The sequence below is a fragment of the Bos grunniens genome, chromosome 19 (assembly GCF_055505025.1).
Source record: "Bos grunniens cultivar Pamir isolate PY7600 chromosome 19, Bosgru_T2T1.0, whole genome shotgun sequence".
In the NCBI taxonomy this organism is placed as follows: Eukaryota; Metazoa; Chordata; class Mammalia; order Artiodactyla; family Bovidae; genus Bos; species Bos grunniens.
In genome coordinates this window covers 35,691,511-35,707,751 of record NC_141183.1, presented here as the reverse complement: position 1 = coordinate 35,707,751, position 16,241 = coordinate 35,691,511, and the positions used below count along the sequence as shown (strand labels likewise).

General features: G+C 53.4%; 1 protein-coding gene across 1 annotated transcript; it reads left to right on the top strand.

Moving 5' to 3' along the window:
- The first annotated feature begins 1,153 nt into the window (after positions 1 to 1,153).
- Positions 1,154 to 10,981, top strand: LOC147352107 (polyunsaturated fatty acid lipoxygenase ALOX15B-like). The gene is made up of 14 exons (XM_086359059.1): positions 1,154 to 1,400; positions 1,486 to 1,708; positions 2,001 to 2,082; positions 4,597 to 4,719; positions 4,998 to 5,101; positions 6,340 to 6,512; positions 6,745 to 6,891; positions 6,990 to 7,193; positions 8,227 to 8,313; positions 8,465 to 8,634; positions 8,813 to 8,934; positions 9,032 to 9,132; positions 9,220 to 9,390; positions 9,778 to 10,981. Exons 1-14 carry the CDS (start codon positions 1,254 to 1,256, stop codon positions 9,955 to 9,957), a joined length of 2,034 nt encoding a protein of 677 aa, XP_086215185.1. The 5' UTR covers positions 1,154 to 1,253; the 3' UTR covers positions 9,958 to 10,981.
- Positions 10,982 to 16,241: the final 5,260 nt, after the last annotated feature.

Below are 16,241 nucleotides of genomic sequence, written 5' to 3'. Positions count from 1 at the left end.
GTCAAAGGCTTTGGCACAGTCAATAAAGCAGAAGTAGATGTTTTTCTGGAATTCTCTTGCTTTTCCGATGATCCAACGGATGTTAGCAATTTGATCTCTGGTTCTTCTGCCTTTTCTAAAATCAGCTTGAACATCTGGAAGTTCACGGTTCACATATTGCTGAAGCCTGGCTTGGAGAATTTTTAGCATTACTTTACTAGCATGTGAGATAAGCGCAATTGTGTGGTAGTTTGAGCATTCTTTGGCATTGCCTTTCTTCAGTACTGAGAGTCATTTGTAAGAGTTGGTCATCTTGAAACCGGCTCTCCTTTCATGCCATATCCTCCAATATTGCCCTATTTCTCTGCCTCCCCCTTCAAAGAAAAAAATTATTTAAAAAAAAATCCTCCTCCCTTGTTTCTACTTTCTTAACTTTTTGTAATTTTGCAAGTTTAGGAAACCAGGTAAGATGCACACAGGAAAATAAAATGAATGCAAACATTTCACAGGAGACCACATCATTTGGTTCTAGTTCAACCTTCTTCTGATTCCCCACCAAATTTCCCAGAGCTAAGAGAATGTAACTGTTGCCTGCTTCAAGGCAGGCAACTGCTCCTGCTTCAGCATAAATATACAGAAAACAACAAAAGGTAACAGAATGGGGGACAATGGATAGATCTAGTGGGGATTTAGGCATGGAGAAATGCAACAGGTTGATCTTCTAAGTTATTCTGGATACAACAAACATTGGCTTTTGTCCCCTCCCCAAGCTCCACTAAAATGGCAGAAAATGGATTCCACCCCTCTCCCCCGGCCTCTTGCCCCGCATACAGGATCTTGTTTCCTGATCAGGGATTGAACCCGTGTCCCCTGCATTGGAAGTGCCAATCTTAACCATTGGATCGCCAGGGAATTTCTCTGCATAGCTTTTCAAGGCTAAGAAGGCAAAGAAACAAAGAGGTGGACAAACGAACCCCTGAGCTCCAGTGGATCCCAATTCCCTCTGGCCCTGCCCATCACTGAAAGGGTCTGTCTCCCAAACCTCAGTCCGGACACGTCCCAGGGCGGACCAGCAGACACAGCGGTTTGCCTCTCTCCCTGCCTCTCAGCCCCGCCCTTTCTGCCCTGGGCCGGGGATTGCTTTTTGAGGTGGTGATAGGCCCCACGGGAACTCAGAGTTGCCTGGCCAGGGTGCGGAGGTGCATGTCCCTGGGGGTGAGCAACTGGGCTCTGCAGTCCGACCAGCAGGAGAGAGCCAGATTCCGGCTGTCCCCATGGCCAAGTTCAGGGTGAGGGTATCCACCGGAGAGGCCTTCGGGGCCGGTACGTGGGACAAAATATCTGTCAGCATCGTGGGGACCCGAGGAGAGACCCCACCACTGCCCCTGGACCGTCTCGGCAAAGAGTTCAACGCGGGCGCCGTGAGTGCTTGGGACGTAGGGGTGGAGGTGGAGGAGGGAGCAGGAGGGACGACCCTCTAGGATACTAAACGTCTCCTCCCCACAGGAGGAGGACTTCGAGGTGACGCCCCCCGAGGACGTGGGCCGGGTGCTGCTGGTGCGCGTCCACAAGGCGCCCCCAGCGCGATCTCGGCCCCTCGCGCCCTCGGCCGGGGACGCCTGGTTCTGTCGCTGGCTCCAGCTCACGCCGCACGGGGCCGCGCCGCTCTGCTTCCCCTGCTACCAGTGGCTGGAGGGCGAGAGGAGCCTGGTGCTGCGGGAGGGGACAGGTGACGGGCACACAGGAAAGGGGGGGTGGCTGGTGTGTTGGAGAAAAGGGCAAGGGAGGATCGGAGAGATGAACCTGTGTCGCTAAGGCGGAGGGACAGGGGCACAGGGTTGGGGGGCGGGGCGGGAAGGGCAGGTTGGGGGAAGGGGGAGGTGGCAGTCTAGAGTGGGAGAAGCCATCCTTCTGGGGGCAAGGGACCTGGTAAGGGGTGAATCAAGTGGAGGGGGGAGTAGCTGAGGCCAGGGGTCAGGGGGCTTTCTCTGCCCTCTTCACCTGCTCCACTCCTCCCACAGCGAAGATCTCCTGGGAAGATCACCACCCCACTCTCCAGCAACAGCGCAGGGAGGAGCTGCAGGCCAGGCGGGAGACCTACCGGTGAGGAGGGGGCTTCTGTGTGGAGAGGGGGTGGAGATAGGTTGACCTCCTCAGACCTCCCGAATCAGATATGGAGGGGGGAGGGCGGCAATACTGGTGTTTTTTAATGAAACTATGGTAGATGTAAAATATTATATTAGTTTTCGGTATACAGCATAGTGATTCAGGTTGTTTCTAGATTATATTCCATTATAGGTTATTACAGGACTTCCCAGATGGCTCAGATGATATAGAATCTGCCCGCAGTGCTCGAGACCCGGGGTCCGATCCTGGGTTGAGAAGATCCCCTGAAGAAGGGAAAGGTTACCCTCTCCAATATTCTTGCCTAGAGAATCCCATGGACAGAGGAGCCTGGCAGGCTATAGTCTACAGGGTCTCAAAGACATGACTAAACGACTAAGCACGCGCACACACACACAGGCACACAGGTTCCAGGCATAATTTTTTGTGTGGTACAGTAAATCTTTGTTGCCAGCAATATTGTATTAAGGAGATTTTCAGGTGACTCATGCCCACTAAACCTTGAAACCTACTGCTATCAATGCCTTAATCTTGCTGACATCTTTCTTCCCCTGGGGCTTTTTCAAACATCAACATGTTGTGTTCTCCTGGAAGTAGGGGCAGAACCAGAAATATGTCACCCCAACCCCCAGGAAACTCATCCTCCAGGGTGGGCAAGGGATGGGAGGGGGCTCTTTCTCTGCTCTGGGCTCAACATTGTTGGAGGTCAGCTGGGATAGCTGAGTCCTAGAGGGCCCCCTGGCAGAAGGTGGAGGGCTGCAGAAGGGACTGGAGCCTCTGGGGTCTCCTGAGGCAGAAAGCCAGGGACTCCACTCAGGAGCAGGTTTTCAAAAGGTCATGATCTGGCCAACCAGGCTGTGTCTGAAGCCCGGGCTGCAGGCTTTTGCTTCAGGTCTCTGGGGGCACAGCGGCTGCAGGCTTATTTGGCTGCTGGTGCTTCCACATGTGTTGTGAATTATATCCCTGAGAAAACCATGAGGCACAATCTGCCAGCAATGGCCCCAGGTGAGGGAACAGATGGAGACGGCTGTGTCCATGGAGTGAAGGAGTGCTTTGTTCCTTTCTTGGCAAAACAAAGACACAAGAGTCAGGAAATGCAGGGCCAGCCTCGGTGCAGGGCAGGAGATGTGAAAGGTTAGGCAAATTCTTTAACCTTTCTAATCCTTATTTTCTCCTGCAAAAGAAGCTAAGAATACCAGTCTGATATGTGTTTTTAGGAAGAACAAATGAGAAAATGGTTATGAATACAGCTTGTCAGCTGCTAAGCCCTGCACAAATGTATAGACTGTTGTTCCTAATGTCCCTCAGTTACCTCTGCTCCTGGTGGCTACATCTTCAATACTCAGAGCAAGATCTCAGATCCACAGAGTCAGCATCACCTGGGAGCTCGTTAGAAATGCAGGGTCTTGGGCCCACCCATCCCAGACCTAGTAAATGAGAATCTGCATTTTACCAAGATCCCTGGGCGAATTAAATTTTTGTGCATTGAAGTTTGAGAAGCAGGGTTTGGCCACCACTTAGTGGCAGTGTACTTTAATTACAAATTGTTCTTAGAAGGTGCCTGTTCAAACCCAAGGCAATGACTGAATGAACTAAAGAATGAACAAGGGAAGGAGTGAAAGGACGACTGGCTGGGGTTGACTCAGCTTTGCAGGGACATGATTTTACCATTTCACCCAAAGATCTCAGGCTGTGTTGCTGCTGGATAAAGGGATTTAGAGATGCTTTAGGCCAGACCAGAGGAAATTTCTAGGTTCCCTCAAGCTACAGAGGCTGAAGTGTCTCTCCATGGGATGCCTGCCAAACGCAATTGATGCCTTCACACACTCCCACCTTCAGGACAGTGTCCCCTCTGCAATGCATCTCTGTTGGTTGGGAGTTTTGCAAAAACAAAAACAGACTCCAACTAGCAGACAGAAAAAAAAAAAAAAAGGAATGTGTCAACAGGTCACAGAGATATTCACAGAAGTGAGGGCTGGAAGTGTAGCCAAATCTCAGGGGCCAGAAACAAGGTGAGTCTCTTCCCTGTCTCTGGAGCCCCCAAATGCTTCTCTCTCCTGCTTCACTTTTCTCTCTGCAGAACAGCTTTCTTTGTTCCCAGGCCACATGATGGGAAATGGCTGTAACTAGCAGTCCTGATGTTTACATGTTATAACCCAGATACCCAGAGAGAGAGAGAGAGAGAGAGAGAGAGAGAGATGTCCCCAGGTCCAGCCCCAATCTCAATTTCCCAAGAAGGATTCTGATTGGCCTCTCTCTGGCCAGGTGCCCAACCCTGGACCAATCAATGGACCAGGGGAGGAGTCTCCCAGGGAACATGGCAGCTCTCCCTGCAGCATTGAGGGTGGAGAGGAAAGGCAGAGCCCAGAAAGACTCCTGCCTGTGGAAAGGGGCTGGCCTTGATCAGGGCCTTGAAGAGTCTGCCACCCTCTATCCCTTGTCAGTGGGTTCTCTGAGGCTTCTTGCTGACTGCCTTCTGGCTCTTCCCTCCAGCTGGAAGACTTACATCCCAGGCTGGCCTCGGTGCCTCGACGAGGAGACCGTAAAAAACCTGAACCTCAACATCAAATACTCTGTGGCCAAGAACACCACCTTCTACCTGCGAGGCGGCTCTGCGTGAGGACAAACCCCCTCTCCTGTCCATGGGTCTCCGATGCCCTAGGACCCCTGCCTTCTGCCCTCCCCACCATCAGGAATATGGGTCACATGACCCCGCCCAGGGCAAGGCCTCTACTCACCACCTATTCCCACAGGGTGATGGCAGCCTTGGGGTAGGGACTGCCTTGGGCCCCAGAAGCTGGTTTGGAATCCCAGGAAGGATAAGCCTAGCGGACAAGGGAGGGTCTCCCAGGGCCTCTTGCCTCCCCCACCTGACCCCTCACATCTTCTGGCAGGTTGGCTGAGCTGAAACTCAAAGGGCTGCTGGACCGCAAGGGGCTCTGGAAGAGTCTGAAGGAAATGAGACGGGTGTTCAACTTCCGGAAGACTCCAGCTGTAGGTGAGGGCTGCAGACCTCTTCCCTGGGGCATCAGCTCTTGCTAACAGGAATCTCAGAAAACCAAGCCCCAGTCCACTGTGTGATCCTCATTGAGCCTTACTTACTCCCCAGACACAAAAGAGGATGTGTACTGGGGGCATCTCTGACCTTCTAATGCCTTTTAATCCATCAGACACTTTTTGGCTACTACACACCAGACAGTGTCTTAGGGGCTGTGGGCACAGTCCTTGTTCCCCCAGAGCCTCCAGTTGAGCAGGCAAAAAGCAAAGTAGGCTCAAAAGTAAATCAAGAGGTTCACTTGTGAAGCCTGCACATCACAGCTCCAGTGACAGTGTGTAAGGGGCAGCTATCTTGGTCCAGCTAGGGAGTGACCCACAGAGGTGACTTTAGGCTGAGTCAAAACTTGAGACCTCAAAGTTGGGTAGGTGTCAGCAGTGCTGGGCGTGGTGTAGGGGAGCAGAGGGTGCTTCAGGTTCGGGGGGTGGTGCAGGTGAAGGCCCTGAAGATGGAAGGAGCAGAGACCTCCTAGGGGCAGAAGATGCTGCTGTGGCCAAAGAGTATTGATCCAGGGCAAGAAGATAGGAGGTGAAGCAGGGGAGGTGTCTGGGCCCCCAGATGTGCAGAACTGCGGAGGCCATGGTAGGAGCTCGGGCCTTTCCTATATGCAGTGGGAAGTTTCAACCAGCTACCTGTTGGGGAATGTGTGGCCAGTTGTGCCACAGGGGATGGGCTGTCTGGACAGAAGTGGAAGCAGGACAGGACATGAGGCTCTGGTCGTGGTCAGCAGAGGATGGAAACCTCAGCAAGGCAGTGCTGAGTGGATGGGTGGACCAGGAGCTACTGAGGATGGAGAATGAACAGGACTTGATGGGAGGAGGATGCGGGGAGCTGCTCTGCCCCAGGTGATCTGGTGCATGGAGGTGCAATTCCTGGGAAGCCAGGCAATGGGGCAGGGCCCAGGCTGGAGCCGGAGCCCATGTTCAGCCTCAGATGTGCTGTGCTTGAGTCACAGAGGTGGGGATGGCAGGGAGATGGTAGGCTAGGTGGTCTGGGGACTAAGATATGCTGCTTGAGTGAACTGAAGCCAAGGGGTCAGAGGAGGTCACCCTAAGAAAGGTACAGAGCGAGAAGAGAGGGGCACATAGGACAGACCCAAGGGAAGCTCCACCATGGTGGCTAGGGGGCAATCCCCCGGGGGCTGGGGTGACCAGTCCCATCTCCCCTGCCCCTCCCCACAGAATACGTGTGTGAGCACTGGCAGGAGGACGCCTTCTTCGCCTACCAGTTCCTGAATGGCCTCAACCCCGTCCTGATCCGACGCTGTCACCACCTCCCCAAGAACTTCCCTGTCACCGATGCCATGGTGGCCCCGGTGTTGGGCCCTGGAACAAGCCTGCAGGCTGAGCTGGAGGTGAGGGGCAGGGGGTCCCAGCCCTGCACACCCCCATCTCAGTCCTTCAGGCCCATCCCTACCAAAAAGGAACCATACTCACATTGGTTAAAGACCTATGGTGCACGGTGTGCCAGGAATACCCTCTCCCGTGTACACTCTACTCCTAGCCTCGCATCCTCTCCCAAATTCCCATACTCCCCACCTGCACAAAGCCAGATGGCAGCCCAGGCTCCTCTGATCTCTCCCGCAGAAGGGGTCTCTGTTCCTGGTGGATTACGACCTCCTCGCTGGTGTCCGCACCAATGTCATCAATGGGAGGCCTCAGTTCTCCACGGCCCCAATGACCCTGCTATACCAGCGTCCCGGCCGTGGGCCCCTGCTGCCGCTCGCCATCCAGGTCAGCAGCTGGCAGGTAGCAGGGCAGGGGTGGGGAGTGGTCTGACTGACAGTGGGCAGACACTCAAGGCTGCCTCTCCCCACCGGCCCCTGCTACAGCTCAGCCAGACTCCCGGGCCCAACAGCCCCATCTTTCTGCCCAGTGATGACAAGTGGGACTGGCTGCTAGCCAAGACGTGGGTGCGCAATGCCGAGTTCTCCATCCACGAGGCCCTCACACACCTGTTACAGGCACACCTGGTGCCCGAGGTCTTCGCCCTGGCTACGCTGCGCCAGCTGCCCCACTGCCACCCCCTCTTCAAGGTCAGTGGCTCAGCAAGATGGCCCAGACTGTGCCCCAAGCCTGCGGGTCCCTGCACCTGGGCCTGCCCCTCGGGGTGCCTCTTCCATGAAGCCTGTCCCTACATGGCCCTGTCCTTCCAGGCCAGGATGCTAAGCCCCCATCCTGCCTCAGTAGCAACTCCCTGCACAACTGCCCCAAGGGGCTGCTTTCCGACAAACCCTAAGCTGGGGTAGGGTGATAGGGACTGGGGATAGAGGAAGGACCGCATGTGACAGCAGGTTGTGCCCCAGAGAGATTCCCTTCTAGGGGAGCTCAGTCCAACAGCTGTCACAGGAGCCCAGCTCCTAGGAGAGGAGAGACCTGGGGCAGACAGATGCCAAAGTGAGAACATGGCCAGCAGGTTTTCTGCAGATCGATGCAGAGATGGGAAGCTGTGAGAGAGAGACTGGTGTCTCTAAGGTGGGCTTTGCTAAGCCATCAGATGGCCCAGATTCATCCCCTCCAGGGGCCTGGAGCATCTCCTCTGTCAGTGTGATGGGTCCACAGCTGCTGAGACTTTCTGATTCTTCCTTAGACAGTCCCCTAGATCCTGGATGCAGGCCCTACCCTGTCCTCTTCAATCCAGGCTGATTCTTTCTGACAATCTGCAGCTCCCAGGGCCTGGCACTCAGTGGTGGGCTCTAGGGGATGGTTCCACATTGCCAGGCCCACAGGCCCTGGTTTTCACGGTGCTTTGCCTACCCAGGGGTCAGAAAATCACAGGATGCTGGAGCCGGAGGGATTCACAGAGCTCATCCAGATGAGCCCTCTCATTTGCCCAGTGATCTGATACCCAGAGAGAGGAACACACATGGTCAAGGTCACAGAAAAGGATGCTGGTGGATCTTGGTCCCCATCACTGGGCCTAGAGCCCTAATCTCTGTACCAGGCAGCCTCTCCTGTCACTGTCATCTCTTTCCATGAGTGATTTACAGGACTGGGTGCCTCTGTGAAGCAAGGCGTGGGACCAGAGATACTCAGGTTTTACCCAGCTCTCTTCTATGGCCCTTACAGCTGCTGATCCCTCACACTCGGTACACCTTGCATATCAACACGCTGGCCCGAGAACGGCTCATTGCCCCTGGGCAGGTGGTGGACAGGGTAAGGACTGCTTTAGGGAGAATGTGGGTGGGCTAGTCCTTCAGTATGAAGACTCTGAGATCCTGGGGTGGGAGTGGCCCTGTCTCCCCACACAGTATTACCTCCTGCTTCTGGGGCAAGGGCTGTGGTAACCAGGAGTCCAATTTCCCAGTCCACAGGCCTTGGCATTGGAGGTTTCTCTGAGCTGATACAGAAGAACATGAAACAGCTGAACTATTCTGCCCTGTGTCTGCCTGATGATATTCGGGCCCGAGGAGTTGAAGACATCCCGGACTACTACTACCGGGATGATGGGATGCAGATCTGGGGTGCAGTGGAGCGGTGAGGGATCCAGCCCCAGAGAGCTTCAGCCTTGGGGGCAGGGAGGAAGGAGAAGGAAGGCTCACAGAGGTGCCCACCAGGAGGAGGGATGGACATTAACAGCACCAGGACTGGGCAGGGGCGCTTCTCAGGGATGGTTGGGTTGACAGCTGGGACAGCAACCCCATGCACCTTGCAGCTTTGTCTCCGAAATGATCGGCATCTACTACCCGAGTGATGAGTCTGTCCGTGATGACAGTGAACTCCAGGCCTGGGTGTGGGAGATCTTCTCCGAGGGCTTCCTAGGCCGGGAGAGCTCAGGTAGGGGGACCTCAGTTCTTAGGTCCTACCCTCAGACCTCTGCAGCATTGTCCTCAGGACCCTTACAGCCCCATTCCCAGCCCAGCTCTCCCTGCAGGTCTACCCTCCACCCTGGGGACACGGGAAGCCCTGATACAGTACGTCACCATGGTGATATTCAACTGTTCGGCCAAGCATTCAGCTGTCAGTGCAGGGCAGGTGAGAAGGGTCAATGTCAATGAGAAGGGGGGCAGGATTGGGGAGGAGGATGGGCTCCTAACTTCACTCTGCCCTCTTGGCTGTCAGTTTGACTTTGCTGCCTGGATGCCCAACCTGCCACCCAGCATGCAGCTGCCACCGCCCACCTCCAAAGGCCAGGCCAGGCTGGAGGGCTTCTTAGCCACCCTCCCACCAGTCAATGCCACGTGTGATGTGGTCATTGCCCTCTGGCTGCTAAGCAAGGAGCCTGGAGACCGAGTGAGTGTGGGGCTGGGAACCTGGCTGGGCCAGCCCTGGGGTAAGGGAGGCGATGCTGTTTACCCTTCCTGACCCAGATCCTACTCTACTGTCACACACCCCACGGAGCCTTCCCAGGGGGGACACATGGGCACTGGACATCTCACAAGGAGGGCCAAATGAGATGATGCAGAGTCACCCTTCACTGCAAGGGAAATGTGTGATAAGTTCCAGGGTGGCCGGGCCCTCTGACTTGAGCCTTCAACCTCAGAGCTGCCCACAGTAATCGTTACTGTTCAGGGGAAGGTGGCTCAATCAGAGGCTGCTTCAGGTCCCGCTGGATGGATGGCTAAGGCGGGTCACAGCTGCATAGCAGCCCCTTCACCCACCCTTGTGTTTGGTTCCCAGAGGCCCCTGGGCACCTACCCGGACGAGTACTTCACCGAGGAGGCCCCGCGCCGGAGCATCGCTGCCTTCCAGAGCCGCCTGGCTGAGATCTCGCGAGACATCCAAGAGCGAAACCACAGCCTGGCGCTACCCTACCCCTACCTGGACCCTCCCCTCATTGAGAATAGCGTCTCCATCTAACTGCCCTGGGGAACAGGGCCCCATGGGGGCATCGCTATAGGCTACCTGCCACCCAGAGAAAAGGACTCCCCAGAAAATCAGGCCCCCCTATGCCTCTCCTAGGACAACAGCCTGGTACAACTAACCCCCCAACACACACATGGCGAAACAGAAACAAAGCAAAAACAAAACCCCAGAGAACAGAACCTCATTGGAGGGCACCACTGTGCCTTTTGAAGACTCTAAGCCTCAAAGTGCCTGCGCACCTGCAGCCCCCTGGAAGGGTTCCATGGGGGGAACACAGTCCTGCCCCTGGTCCCCCTGACCACAGCTGAGTGGACCAATGGTCACCTGACTCAAGGGCAGCCCTCCTGTAGACTGTCTGCCTGAAAACTGCCAGAGAAGTTGATAGTGACCTGTGGTCACAGCTTTGAAAGGAACAACCCACTGAGAAAGGGCCACAGGAAGAAAGGCAGGAGGACGTACTGCCCAGGACAAGCAGGCAGTGCCCACATCCGCTTTCTAAATAAACATGCCCCAAAGTTGGACAAAAGCCTTGCATATTATAAAACAGTTTCCACTTCTGGAGACTTAGGCGATATCATATCATTCATCATACACTGCCTTCTAGATTCAATCTTCAATGACAGAATTCCAACATTTCATATACATTCTTCTGGTTTTCTTTTTTCTTGTTCTGACTCAGTGAACATCCATTAAGGCCAAAAATGTGTCCCCTTGAATTCACCTGATGATTTCCATCTCTGTCTCATAGTGTAGGCAATAGAGCTCTGGTTTTTTCAGTTTCCTTAATTTTTATAAAACACTGTAGACAGATACAATATATATTTGAATAATTGCACAAACATGGCCACTGAAATAAATAGAACAATGCTTCAGAAAGGGGAATGCTGCCCAGGTGACAGAACTGGAACTGTTCATTCTTTATTGAGATTCAGTGCAGCCCAAAATGATTCAGATACAGCTGTCAAGCTTTTGTTTAAAACAATTCCTGCAAACTCAAGCAATAAAGGAATTTGTGAAAAAGAAACCGAGTGTCTTGAGGGACTGGAGAATGGGTTAAACACAGTAGGAGTTAAACTCAGTCAGGAAGGACCAGAAACTGGAAACTCTGGGCACAAGAACCAGCGGACAGTGTCCTCAGGCACTGCTGTCAGGATGACGGAAGCTCCTCCTATTTTTTGTCCTGGGCTCAGTGTTCAAACTCCAGGAGGAAGAATCTGCGCTCAACAAATATCTACTTCCCAGTGTTTCCCAGCCTACCTTTCAGTTAGGTTGCAGTCATGTGATCAATTCTGGCCGATGGACTGTGAGAGGAGTGATGTAGGAGGAACATCCAAGATGAAGCTGGCATACCGCCTCCATCGTTCACTTGCCCTTGAGGCTACCATGGAGGCATGTTTCAGAACTCCTGAGCCCTGTCCTTCCCTCTGTCACTAGACTGTAAGCTCTCAAGGACAGGGTTCGTAACTGCTCCCCACACTGTAGGAGCTCAGGAGGTGTTGAATGGAGGAATTAATACATGCATGATTCCTAAAACCCTCCAATGTCCTTTTTTATTTACCTGTGTGTCTTCTCAACTAGACCATGAACTTCTAGAAGGTGGGAGTCATGGAAAGGGAAAAGAGGAAGGATTGTATGGTGGAAAGTCCCCAAAGCTGGGGGAGTGCCCAGCTTACCTCCTACCACTCCTTGTCTAGTGTTCCCAAATAGGGTGGAGTGAATCATCAGAGATTGTCGTTGTTCAGTCATGCAGTCGTGTCTGACTCTTTGTGACCCCACGGACTGCAGCACACCAGGATTCCCTGTCCTTCACTATCTCCTGGAGTTTGCTGAAACTCAAGTCCATTGAGTCAGTGATGCCATCCAACCATCTCATCCTCTGTCTCCCTCTTCTCCTCCTGCCCTCAATCTTTCCCAGCATCAGGGTTTTTTCCAGTGAGTCAGTTCTTCTTATCAGGTGTCCAAAGTATTGGACTTTGGATGCTTCAGCATCAGTCCCTCCAATGAATGTTCGGGGTTGATTTCCTTTAGGATTGACTGGTTTGATCTCCTTGCTGTCCTAGGGACTCTCAAGAGTCTTTTTCAGGATAACAACTCAAAAGCATCAACTCTTTGGCACTCAGCCTTCTTTATAGTCCAGCTCTCACATCCGTACATGACTACTAGAAAAACCATAGCTTTGAGTATATGGACCTTTGAATACATTGTCTAGATTTGTCATAGCTTTTCTTCCAAGGAGCAAGCATCTTTTAATTTCGTGGCTGCAATCACTGTTCCACAGTGATTTTGGAGCCCAAGAAAATAAAATCTGTCACTGTTTCCACTCCCCCCCCATCTATTTGTCATGAAGTGATGGGACCATGATAATTTTTTTAATGTTGAGTTTTAAGGACAGAGAAGGATAAACCCTGGGTAGGTGGAGGTAGAAACAGAGGCAACACTATAAGACATTAGCACAGAAGGAGGATAATGAGACAGTGCAGACACAAGGGTTGTGGGACATAAAAAGTAAAGGCAAGGAACCAAAGGTGTGGATGGATGTGAGAGGTCAAGGGTCACGGGTGTGATGCCACAGGGCCCTGGTGAAACAGTTGACAGTGTAGCTTTGGAGGAGAACTCTTTAAGTCTCAAACTTCAAAATCTAATGTTTACAAAATGTTCTATGCAATATTACTTATAATAGGAAAAAACTTTTAGAAATTTAGGAAACAATCCAACTAAGAAAAATAATGTAGCTGGTAACAATTCAATCCTCAAATGCTGATACAGAAAAAACATCCATGATATATTGCTATGTAGGTGGAAAATTACTTGCACAATGATTATCGTGGTATGATCTCTCTGACGGTAAAAAAAAAAAACAACAACAGCAACAACCTAAGTAGTGGGATTCTACAACAGGGCCATGATGAGGCATAAGGGAATGGGGACTTTACATTGAGAGTGGAGGTGGGAGATGGGGTGGGGGGAAATCCCAGAAAAAGAGAGCTATTTGATTGCCTGATATACCCACAGGAACAGCCTTATTAAGAAAAAAAAAAAAAAAATATATATATATATATATATATATATCCATGGGACTTCCCTGGTGGCACAGTGGATAAGGATCCATCTGCCAGTGCAGGAGACACAGGTTCGATCCCTGGTCCAGGAAGATTCCACATGCTGCAGAGCAACTAAGCCCATGCACCACAGCTACTGAGCCTGCGCTCTAGAGCCCACAAGCCACAACTACTGAGTCCACATGCCACAACTACTGAAGCCCGAGCTCCCAGAGCCTGTGCTCTGCAACAAGAAAAGCCACCACAATGAGAGGCCCAAGCACAGCAGGGAAGAGTAGCCCCCGCTCTCGGCAACTAGAGAAAGCTTGCGCGCAGCCAAAAATAAATAAATCTCAAAAAAGAAAAAAATATCCAAAACTGATCAACGGAACAACTGCCTGTCCTTTCAAGGATAGTTTTCTAGAAGAATGTATCATTGCTTGATTTTGCTAGTCCATGTAAAGTTCACATAACTTGTGTCTGGTAGAGAGGCAAATGATTTCTGTTCGGTAAAATAAGATAACCCCAAAGGAAGTAGTTTATCACCGTGTAGGACAATAGCTAGTTTGGTATCTCACTCAGCAATTTTATACTTAACATCCTTTATAAAATTGCCTGCAAATAGCAGCTCCTCAACTGTTCATGGAACCAGCATTACCACTTTGATGAGTTGAATGATTTTGTGCCATTCAGCTTTGATTTATGTTCACTCTAATTTGTAGGAATCATGGTTTTAATTTTTTTGAAAACATACTTTGACAGGCTGGAGGGAGGGGCTGGACATCCCAACCTTGCAGTGCCTAGAGCCTGTGACCTTTCTTTCAGTGCGGGGTCCTCTTCCAGCCTCTCCCCTACCTTTGTGCGCCCCTGTTCTCTCCCCTATCCATACTAGACTTCCTGGAAGCCTGGGATCACTACCCAGCGAGGATGCAACAGATACGCCTCTACCGAGAAAGCTCTGAGGCTAGGCACCAGACCACAGGCTCAGAAATGAAGAGAGGGCCTGGCTGGCAGCGGGAGGACACGGGGTGATTGTGTGCAATAAGAAGAGTGGTTCCGTCCCTTCCCCCCAAGGGCTAGGCATTCTGGTTTAACAAATTAGCCAGACTGTCCAGTGGCAAAGGTGTGGACAGGGAGGAGGCGGAGTTACCTGGAGTAGCCTTAAGCAGACCCCCTTTAAGGGAGGCAGAGCCCCTTAGACAACAAGAGGAGCTAAGGTTAGACGGTGGGCTGCGGGAGACGGCCTGGGCGGCGGGGAGGTGCTGGGCGGGCTTCGGGGTCACAGCTCCAGGGGAGACCCCTGTCAGGGCACAGGCCACGGGGCCCCAGCCTGGCACATGGGGCCTCGTGGAACCGCCCGCCCCACCTCCCCGACGACTCTCCTCCTCTTCTGCATCCTCTCCCTCATGCAGCCAGCCAACCCTGCCTCGTTCCCTGCGGCACTTTGGACCCCTAGACGGCAAGTCATGAGCAAGTACACTGTGCGTGTGGCCGCGGCTCCCTCCTGGGCTCAGAGACCTGAGACAGAGTGTCCGTTAGCCTGGTTGGGACCCCAGGCGAGAGCTCCCGCCTGAGGCTGGACGGCTTTGGGAAGGAATTCCGGCAAGATGCAATGAGTATGGTGCTGGCCGAGACACCCTCGCACTCAAACCCCCAGGGACTTCGAGGTTGACGCTCCCCCCCAGGACGTGGGCCAGTGCTGCTGGTGTGTGTGCACAAGGTGCCCCCAGCACTGCCTGGGCCCCTCGCGCCCTCGGCCCAGGATGCCTGGTTCTGCTGCTGGCTCCAGCTCATGGTGCCCTGGGGCGCACCCCTCCACTTCCACTGCTACCAGTGGCTGGAGGGTGAGGGAAGCCAGGTGCTGCGGGAGGGACAGGTGAGTGGGGACAGGCTGGGGCCCTCCCACTGAGGGAGGCTAGTGCGGGTCGAGGGCACCTGTGGGCTGGTGTGGCCACTGGTGGGAGGAGGGAAAGGTGGAGGAGGGGAGATCACCTGGGGGTGGCAGTAGGGGCCCCTGGGAAGCAGGGGTAATGGTTGGGAGAAATGATATTGATTCAAGGAGAGAGCTGGTGGAGGGGCCAGTCGGGGGGAGGAACCAGTGGTTCAGACAAGAGTATCAGGGAGTGGCAGTGGGTGTAGTGAGTGGAGGAGGGTGGGCCTGGTGGGAAGAGACCAGGAATGTGAAGTGGAGGGAAAGGGTGGAAAGAAAGTGAAAGTGAAAGCCATTCAGTTGTGTCTGACTCTTTGAGACCGAGGCCAGCATACTGGAGTGGGTAGCCGTTCCCTTCTCCAGGGGATCTTCCCAACACAGGGACTGAAGCTAGGTCTCCCGCATTGCCAGCGGATTCCTTACCAGCTGAGCCACAAGGAAAGCAAGGGAAAGGCTGGGGAGGCAGGCAACTGGGGGTGCACAGAAGAAGGGCATGAAAACGGTCAGCACGCCCTTCTCTCTAGCTCTGCTCTTTGCCCCCTCCCCGTTGGCCTCAGCTGTTGAGCTGGGGTCAGTGACTGGGAGGGAGCAGGCTGCAGTTTGCTGAGGCAGGGTCTGCCTGGAATGGAAGGGCTTCTCCACCCCCCAGGAAGAGGTAAAAGAGACAGGGAGGCCAGTGGCTGACTGATGCTCCAGACCAGAGTTGCCCCACCCAGGTCTGAGGAGAGGAGGGGGAGAGGCTGGGGTGCTGAGGATTGGGGCCAGGTTCCCCTCTTACATTTTCCCTCTCCCAACCATAGTCACCTGGCAGGACAGCCACCCTCTGCTCTGTGCCCAGAACCAGGCAGAGATTATGGCGAGGCAGCAGAAATACCCATGAGCAGTTCAAGGAGACTTCAGGCTGGTCATCCCTAGGATCCCCACTTCTTAGTTTTTGGCTAACAGGGGGACCACTTGGTCCTGTTTGCTGAGGTCAGCTGAGCCTCAGATCTGACCCCCTCCCACCCTCCAAGACAGCACACACGTGAGGAGCTCCAAGTCTTGGGACAGCCCTCCACCCACCTTGCCATGCCTGAGCTTCCCGTCCCAAAGCCCTCCCTTGTACAACCAGGCCCAGGAGCCACCAGCACCTCACTTCCATCTCCACCTCTGCCCATTACAGGTGGACTGAGTTTTTCCCAGGGATACCCCACTGCCTGGATGCTGAAAACCTCAAGGAGCTTGATCTCAGCCTGCACTACTCAGTCGCCAAAGCAATGGATCAGAAAGGCTGCATCTTCTCCCTGTGAGCCTGCCTGCCCCACCCAACA